This window comes from Odontomachus brunneus, unplaced genomic scaffold (assembly GCF_010583005.1).
Source record: "Odontomachus brunneus isolate Ranch 3 - 2012 unplaced genomic scaffold, Obru_v1 Obru_scaffold_001, whole genome shotgun sequence".
NCBI classification, from domain to species: Eukaryota; Metazoa; Arthropoda; class Insecta; order Hymenoptera; family Formicidae; genus Odontomachus; species Odontomachus brunneus.
In genome coordinates, this window is record NW_022639451.1 from 3,050,226 (window position 1) to 3,059,946 (window position 9,721).

At 32.9% G+C, this 9,721-nt stretch overlaps 1 protein-coding gene across 1 annotated transcript in view; it reads right to left on the reverse strand.

Annotated features, from left to right (window-relative positions):
* Positions 1-323: 323 nt before the first annotated feature.
* LOC116849501 overlaps positions 324-9,721 on the reverse strand; it is a 14,813-nt gene continuing 5,415 nt past the window's right edge. The window contains exons 5-8 of the mRNA XM_032826738.1: positions 8,481-8,711; positions 5,333-5,501; positions 3,363-3,471; positions 324-1,166 (exon numbers count right to left, since the gene is read on the reverse strand). Coding sequence (XP_032682629.1) covers positions 1,090-1,166; positions 3,363-3,471; positions 5,333-5,501; positions 8,481-8,711 — 586 coding nt within the window. The 3' untranslated portion in view covers positions 324-1,089. The remainder of the gene's footprint in view (positions 1,167-3,362; positions 3,472-5,332; positions 5,502-8,480; positions 8,712-9,721) is intronic.

A 9,721-nucleotide genomic window follows, 5' to 3' on the forward strand; every position in this document is an offset into this window, starting at 1 on the left:
TTTTCTCAATATAGTTTTCAGCCCGTCATCCATCTTCCTTCATTGAAAAAATTATTTTTATATTTGAAACTAAAATATTTGTATATACGATTTGGTTGACATTATCATGTTTTTACTTGTCAAATACATATATTACTGAGAAAGCAAAACACACAAATTCATTGAAATTGGCACAACCAAATTTTTACCAAACATTATCAAACATTTGGTTAATCCTATTTTAACCAAATTATTTTCCAAATTATTTTAATTATTATTACTCAACTTTCGTTTCGACAATAAAATCCTTTTTTCCATATGTTCTACGAATCTCTTTCCATTTTTCTAGCAGTTCTCTTGCCTGCAATTTGCGATTCTCTTTTCGCCGTCTGTACTTTGTTTCGATTTACTGAAACTTGTTTCGAAAACTGAAAAACGGATTTGGTCATTGAAGCCAAAATTTGGTTAAAATGGAATCAACTAAATGTTTGATGATTGTAATCAAGAAATTTAATTGCTGCTATTTTACTTTGCTTAGTGACTAAATAAATATATTACTGAGAAAGTAAAACAAAATTTTTTATTAAATTTTTTGGTTAATCACCAAATATTTGGTTGATCCTTTTTTCAGTGTGTCCCCGACAAATCGGTGCGAATAGAGATTCCATAAGCTAAATGTATTACTCCTTTTCCCTCTCACGCAAGGTCCGACCAAATTCTTCAATTCTTTTCTTCTATGTCGCGAATATTTTCCCGTTTCCCACTATCGTTTTTTCGTTTAATTCGCTCCGCGTTTGCGCGCCTGATCACTTTATTGTGTCTTCCTCCTTTTGTCGGTGACCGAGTAATCGAGTCTAACAGCGCGATTAATAACACTACTGAATATCTAGTCAGAAAAATTTATTCGAGAAAAAACGCTTATATCAAACACCGTGTAAACACAAAACGTCGTCGTACAAAATGTCACGGCTCCGCGAAAGCCGATCTCTAACGTGCGCATTAAACCTTACGCATAACTTTATAACTACAGTAAAAGCAGAATCAACGAGAACATATAAAAACGTGTTATACTTGGATATTTCTTTTCACGAAGACATCGGGCAGTCAAGTTCACAAGGGAGTTTGCAGCACACCGGCCCCCGCGCCATAACCGTACCCTTGCGGTCCGAAATTACGCACGTAACATTCTGCGCGATTTATCGAAGAAACTCTGTTAATATCGATAATATTAATCGGCTTAACTTAACCCTCTGAGCCATACATTTTATTTCTCGGTGAAGTTCCTTCAAATTTTGCATGTGGGAAATTTCGAAGTCGCTGATTACGAATTTGTGGTCTAAAAGTTAAAATTCGAAATAACGAATACAATATAACGACTATAATTTTTTAAAATTAATAATCTCGCTATTAATATTATTCGGAAATAACGATAATATTTCCTATGAAAAAAAGATATGTGCGATTTTTTACAAAAAATTTGCAGCAAATATATTATTAATATTTCAATAGTTAATTGTAGAAAAATATGGCTTGCAAAAAATTTTGAAAAAAATATATAAAATACTGTTAATTGTCCTTAAGAAGCTGTTAATGTTTCGATGTATCGAAACATTATTCTTTATTATGATTTTTAACAGTTAACCCTAAAATAATTTTTGTTTGAAAAAGTACCTTTTTTACTTTTTTTATTTATTTATAATAATTTAACAATTAAACATTCAAATTAATTTTTACTTATTTTTAGTGCTTTATGTTTATGAGAGAGAAAAAAAGGAAGAGAGTATATACCAAGTGTAGAAGTATGAAACCGGAATTCCCCTATAAATGGTGCCAGCGTTCAGTTTAGTGACCGTAAGACCGCTACTGCCGCGCTATTATATTCTCCTAACAGCTGACGAATATTGTCAACAAACATAACCCCAACTTTCATTCTCTAGTATATTTTTGTATAACCTTAAACATGTCACGTTTCGAGCCTACTAACTATGATTTGCGGACAGCATTGATTTTCTGTTATCATTTAAAGAAAACTGCTGCAGAATCACATCGAATGCTTGTCGAAGCTTACGGTGAATATGCTCTTGGTAAATCTCAGTGTTTCGAGTGGTTTAAAAAATTCAAAAGTGGTGATTTTGACGTGAGGAACGAAGAACTATGAACTATGAACTATGAACTATGAACTGCTGAAACCTGGTCAAACCGTCAATACTAATCGCTACCAACAACAAATGATCGATTTAAATCGAACATTGACTAAAAAACGACCAGAATATGCAAAAAGGCAACACAATGTCATTTTGCTCCATGATAATGCCCCATCACATACAGCAAAACGGGTCAAGGAAACGATCGAGTCGTTCAGTTGGGAATTACTACCGCATGCGGCTTATTCTCCAGACTTGGCTCCGTCCGATTATCACCTGTTCGCATCGCTAGGACACGCTCTCGCTAACCAACGCTTCGATTCGTATGAAAATGTGGAAAAATGGCTAGATAACTGGTTCGCTTCAAAAGATGAAAAGTTTTTTTGGCACGGCATTCATAAACTGCCAGAGAGGTGGGAAAAATGTGTTCAAAACAGTGGAAATTATTTTGAATAAAGTATTATTTATCACTTTCGAACAACAGACGTCTTATTTGTATAAAAAAATTCCGGTTTCATACTTCTACACCTGGTATATGTATGTGTAATAATATAATTAACTATGTCTACCGATAAATTAGTTAAAATCACTAAAAATGTAGAAAAGATATGTAGAACACTTGCGTCTCACTATGGCTCAAAGGGTTAACAGAGAGAATATTGTTGTCATTCGACGAGTTAAATGTGCACACAGAAAAATATGTACTGCATTCAAGTAAATGTTACTTGTTTCAAATATTTCATGAGTTTATATGCCCGCAAATCTATCATAAACATTATAAGAATTAAATTTGTTCAAAATACCTTTTGAATTCTAATAAGTTTAGCATTTTAATGAAGAATATTAAACTGAAACAATAATTTGGATTACTTACATAGAATCAAACTTTTAGATAGAGTTTTATAATATTTTTGCAAGGAGAATAAATTCTTCTTTTGAATACATGATAAAATGAGCTTTTGTAAAATTTGCGATGAGTATATTTTAAGACTGTTATCAGGAAAATTCTTTATCGAAGGTAACCATTACTTAAATAAAGAAAAGCAAACTGAGAGATCGCTTTTCTTTGCAGTAAAATGATATTTTTCTCTGTGTACGAATGGTACTTGTGATGTTTAAAAAAAGGACGGAGAACTTAATGAGAGAAAGAGACGGGATGAGATGATCCTCGTTAAAAACACAGCGCGAAGCGTTATGTGTGTTTGTTTATATATTTGTTGTTTATATGGTGGTACTAACGTTTGCAATATATCTCGCCACAGTTTTCCTGATAAGTCAACGATTCCAAAGGCTTGCGGCAACAAAAGCAACTGAAGCAAATGTTATGATACGGCGCTCCAGAGGCAATCTTAAAAAGAAACACGATCACCCCTTAGTAAAATATGCGTAAATATTTTTAACACGATTCCTGGACATTTTTTCCGCTCTCTGTTTCACATGGTTCAATTTCAATTTTAGTTGTCTCGTTACACTGCATTCGAAATAAATGTATCATAATGCGATAACAATATCATTTCTCTTTCTGTGTTCGTTTTGTACGCCCCACGACAGTGTCGGGCGTTAGTCGATTAAATTTTTCTTTGACCGAAATAATCGATAAATCAATAATAAAAATTAATCAATCGTCACATGTAACATCACAAATAATTTTATCGATTAATGAAATTAATAATTAATCAAAACTTGATATGATTAATTATATATACACTGATTAATAATTGATTTCGTCTATCGATTAAATTATTCGTGATTACAATGAAGAGAGAGAAGAAAATCTAAGAAATAAAAAATATTGATTAATTACTAATTAATTACATATTAATTAATTACTAATTATTTATTAATAACGTATTTACTTATATGTAAAATATTTTTCAAATAACAAAATACATTTTCTTAAAACCTTAATTTTTTATGAAAACAATTGCTTATCTTCCTTCTAAAGCAAACTATTTCAAAATTTTATAAAAATATTAGGTTCCTCTTTTAACTTTAGGGTAAAAACACTTAGATACAAAAATTAATTTTTTTACAATTTTTAATTTTTTTTGTTTTGTAGCCAACTATAAGACTTCAAAAAATGCCAAGATAAATGAATTTCCCATGCATTAATCAATAGTCTAACATACTGGATATATTTTACACACTTCAAGCATAAGGAGATTATAAACTCGGAAAAATGTTGAGACGACTGAACGCTAGGACTGAGAAAAGAAGTTATTTTATTTAAATTAAATTATTCTTAAATTATTGTATTATTTTAGGTGTTATTATTTTAGAATATATTTAAATATATTCTTAATATATGCTATATATATATATATATATATATATATATATATATATATATATAATTTCTTCTTCTATTACTTTATTTAAATAACAATTATTTTATTTTAATTTATATTTAAGTAAATACGATACTCATTGAATATATAATTTTTTTTATTTTTTAGATATTTTTTATCTCACAGTGTACATATATGATGTTTGATTAATTTTGATCAATAATTTGCTGATTATTTTAATCAAAAAAACTTTGACTGATTGAGGCCTCAAAGGCATTCCTCGATTTAGATACCTTATTGATTAAAAAACTGCCTTTCAACACTCAGACGCACTACGACTTACGTGTAAATAAACACATAGTTCAAGTTGCAAGTTTGTACTCAGTAAGCAAGAAATCATTAATACAACGTTGCTACAATGATATTGAAGAACCTGTAATATTGTCAAATATGTAGTGTTTAATATTGTATCAAACATCATTATGAACTGACTACTTTGACCGCGATTTGGAAGTTCCAATAATGTTGAAATAGGGTTGCTATAACGTTTTAATCGACAGAAATATTTTTAAGATGTTGCATTGATCTCAAATAAATGTTAAAATAACATTTGAAAAATATATTTTTTTTAATGTTTTTAAAACGTTTAAACAACATTCAGAAAAATCATATCACAAAATAATATGTGAAAAATATAAATGCAATATTATTAAAAAAATGTCCAAACAATACACATGAAGTCAACGTTTCTAAACGTTAATTTAATGTTCCTTGCTTACTGGGTAAATACTCACTAAATTACTGGGTAAGTGACCTATACGTTTCAATTATTGGAGACATTATAACGATATTATATAATATGTACGTCTCTCAGGGGACGGCGCCATGAATTATTCTATAGCATTCGAGATTTGTACTCACTTGCATCTCAGCCTGGTAGACCTTCCTCCCGCATCGTCGACAGTCGAGACCGCCACCGAAGCACTCGCAGCTCACCGGCAGTTTCTGTCGGCAACAGGCTCCATCAGCACCGCATTTTGTCCTATCGTTAGCGCAGCATCCGCTACCGAGGATGGACCGGCATCTCGAGCTGTTTGCGACAAATCAAAATTATCTTAGCGCAACCGAAGCACAGTGTCGAGCGCTCTTTGAATACTCTCGACGTATCATTTTAACTAAATAAAAAACAAAAAAAAATGAACTAATAATTATATTATTTCTGACGTTTTTCCGGCCACGATTCTCCGACAACTTTGACGTTGTAATGCGTTTCCAAATATTAAATCTAACTTACTAATGTGCTCTTTACTTACTATTTCTTGTTCTCTGTCTTTTTCTAGCTTCCCAGATAGCACAGAAAATTCAAAAAGAATTCTGTCGTATGTCACCAATTCTGAGTTCATTTTTAGATGCAAAAAAAATTCTTTTCACTGAACTGAACTGAACTCTGAAGAATTCTTTTTGCATCTAAAAATAAACTCAGAATTGATGACATACGACTGAATTCTTTTTGAATTCTCTGTGCTATCTGGGTTAAGACTTAACGTTTGAGTCGGGAAGAGATAAGGAGAAAGAAATAAGAAGCAAAGAACATATTATAGATCAAGCTTTATTGGCGATCATTCTACTCGAAAGCAAAGAATGATGCTGGAAGGAGAGAGGTAACGAGTCGCGGTAACTTTTAATCTGTAGGTTATGAATATTACTATGTTTTGTAACTCCGTGAAAATTGAGAGAACAGATAATCGCATTAAACTAAACTGAAATAAGTCAGTGGCTGAAACTGAATTAACCTAAGCTGAATTAAAATTCAACTAAACAGAAGCCTACTCTTAAATTAACCTAAGCTGAATTAAAATTCAACTAAACAGAAGCTTACTCTTGAAAGTTTCAAAATCGGCTTTGCTAAAAAATATCGAGTTATTTTTTAGCCGATTAATGTTTCCGTGAAATAACGGATATTGATATATAAAGCAGTGTTGGCTAAACCGACACTGGATCGCGCTCCGCACGATTATTATAAGTGAAATAGTTCTGCTAATATCAAAAAGGGAGAATACTGTATATTGTAGGGAGAATATATATATATATATATGTACAGCGCGAATCGAGTTGACTCTTCGACGCCTAGCGACCGACTTTCGCCAGTTGGACGCGCGCGCTGCGACGCATAAACAAACACATCACGTAGTCTACCAATTTGTATAGCGATTTACAGCTGTGTTCTAATTATTGCAGATGTTATAACTATATGTAAAGCTCCTTATTCGTGAGTTTACTATTCGCGTTCTCGCGTACTCGCAAAGTAAAAATTTGTAACCATTCTTTTTATTCGTGAAAATTTTGTATTTGCGGTTAAAATTTCAATTCTATGTATTCTAATGCTATTATATATATATATATATATATATATATATATAAATTTAAATATCAATGAAGCTGATGTAAAAAAAATGCTTTCTCCTGAAGTTTGGATTGAAAAGGACCTACGTTGAGTACAGAAAATCTGATACTAAACTTGGAAAACCTTAGTGATAGAATAAGACTTTCAAATAATCTTTATGAATTTTTTATGAAAATTGACTCAATGGAGAAAAGTTTGGTTTTTAAAAGAAAGAAGAAAACCAAAGGCTGAATTTACAGAAGCCTGCAAAGTGCCACAAACCAAGAAAAAATTATCAAATTTTTTAAATTAATTTCTGATCAAACATCCAATAATATTTAATTAATAATATGTTGCAATTTTAATAACGTATAAATCTCAGAAAATATTATGCAATCATAGAGTATTAATCATATGCTTGATTATTAATTTAAAATAAAATCACGTTTTTTAATAACATTTTCCTTAATTTTCAATTTTTTTGAAACGCATGTCCTATACCATTTCATATTCGCATTTTCCATATTCGCGATATTTTAACGAAACCTATCCTCCGTGAATAAGAAACTTTGACTCTAATATATGTAATGGTACATTAAGTTGATAAAAATATTGTATTACAAGATTCTTCGAGATTAAAATTAGCTTCGACTAACATTGATATAACTTGAGAAAAAATAATCATATGTGATCATATAAAAGAATTTTATATATAATATATATAATTATATATAATTTTTTTCTCCATAATTATATATAATCATTTTTCCTTGAGAAGACTATTTAGATAAATACTGTATTAACTATCAATATCAAATTATAACATTTCAAAAAAAATTGATTTTCTCTACCTTCATTAATAACTTGAAAACAATTAACTACAAACTTTCATTCATTGCTACTCTTTTTAACGTTGAAAATAATCCACGCGAAACATCGTTGTATCACGGCGTCAGAGTCATCGGAATCTACTTCTTCGATTATCCAAAATCATATTTAATATGAAGATAAACTTTGATAAATAAATTGAGAACATTCATTTTACAAAAGCATTCATTTAGCATCATCAAGGATCAATTGGCAATGAAATCAAGAAGTGTGTACATTAATGACTTATCGGATGGACAAAATATAATAATAAGATTATTATTATATTCGAGGATAAGCTCCCCAAATATATTGGGAGCTGAGAGATATGTCAAACAAAGATGTTAATTATAGTTCTAAATATATCTGCCTTCATTTGAGGGCATCAGGCGATAACACTTATTAGAAGAAACTAATTAAATCGACCACAAGTCGATGGAAAAGAAAATAGGAAGAGAAAGATAGAACATCTCGAATGGTTCCGAGGTACTCCGTGCAGAAACTTGCGGTCCACACCTTCCGCATTCGTAGCCTCCGCCGCCGCAGCAGTGACAACTTCCGCAACCCGACGAACATCCGCTCGTCGTCGCGTAATCCGCCGGGGGACAGGGTGACCGCGCGGGACAGCGGGGCCGCGCGCAAGGCGACCTCCCGCGCGAGGATCGAGGTCGGCCCCGAGCCGGTGAGCTGCAGACTCGCGACGACGGCATGCAGATCTGACCGGGTTTCCCGCAGCCGCCGCGACACCCGCCGCCGCAACACCCACCGCCGCCGCAACTTCGAGCACCTGTCGTGCACGCTGGCATCACCTCGCCGCACCTGGTGGCTGCTTTCTTGCAGACCGCTCGACGACACCCTTGGGCGCAACGACAACAGCAACGCGGTGCCGGCACGACGGTGCACGCTGCCGTGATCGCGGTGCGAGCAGCTGCCTTGACACCACTGTCGCACCTAGTAGGCTCCGGCGCACATGATTCATTCGGCTCCGCGACGAGTCCTCCGCCGCAGTAGCAGCAGCAGCAACCGTGATTCTGTGAACTCCTTCTGATGCTACCGCGTCCAAACGTTGCGTCGTCAGTATTCGTTCGCACGTTTGAGAGGAATATTTACGATCACGTGTAACGTTAACGCAGCGCGATGTTTGTTGTTTGTTTTTCTTTTAAAACAGAAATTCATTCCTCAAGAGGATGTTGGATATAATGTAGTTTCGTATTTTGCACTACTCGGGAAAAAATAATTACATGTATGAATTTTGTCTCTATATGACCCTATGTATGTGCATGTGTGTGTAATCGTATATAATTATATATGTCCATACCGAGAAAAATTCTGTTGTACAAATATAGTCAAAGTCAATGCTTATGTTTTTAGCTATTCATGGTGTCGACGTTTAATGGAATCGAACTATTTCTTCCTTTCTTCATGCAACAGTATTTTTTCCGAGTTAACTTCTTTTACTGCATTTTCTTGCATTTTCTTAAAGTACTAAAAAGTTTACAAAAAATTCTAAAAAAATTATCGGAGCTCTATGGGAAGAAAATAAACAATTTTTATCTCTTACCATTTTTCGGTAAAATTGATAGAATTCGAGTAAAAAATTATTGAAACCAATAATTTTGTAGATATTTCCGTAAATATCTTAGAAAATGGAGGTCGTATAAAAAATGTTTTCAAACAAAAATTGTTAGTTTCTTTACGTAGAATAAAATTCCGTAAGAAAAAAAATAAATGTTTCTATTTAAAAAGCAAAGGTGATTTTTTAATAACGTTCAGAATAACCTCCAGGTCAAAGTCAAGATCACCTTCAGATGTCCTCTTCTGAACCTGACAACTTTTGTCTGAAACATTTTTGCTGAATATATTTGGCTAAAGAATTATGAAGGTAGATCTTTTAAAATGGGACACCCTGTATATACGATTATACAGGGTGTTCAAAAAGTCCCGGACCGGTGAAATATCTCGAAAACTAAGCATTTTAGAAAAAAATGTTTCAGATAAAAGTTGTGGCGTTTAAAAAGATGTATTTACTGATCACATCAGTTTGACCTTGGGTTGCGTAG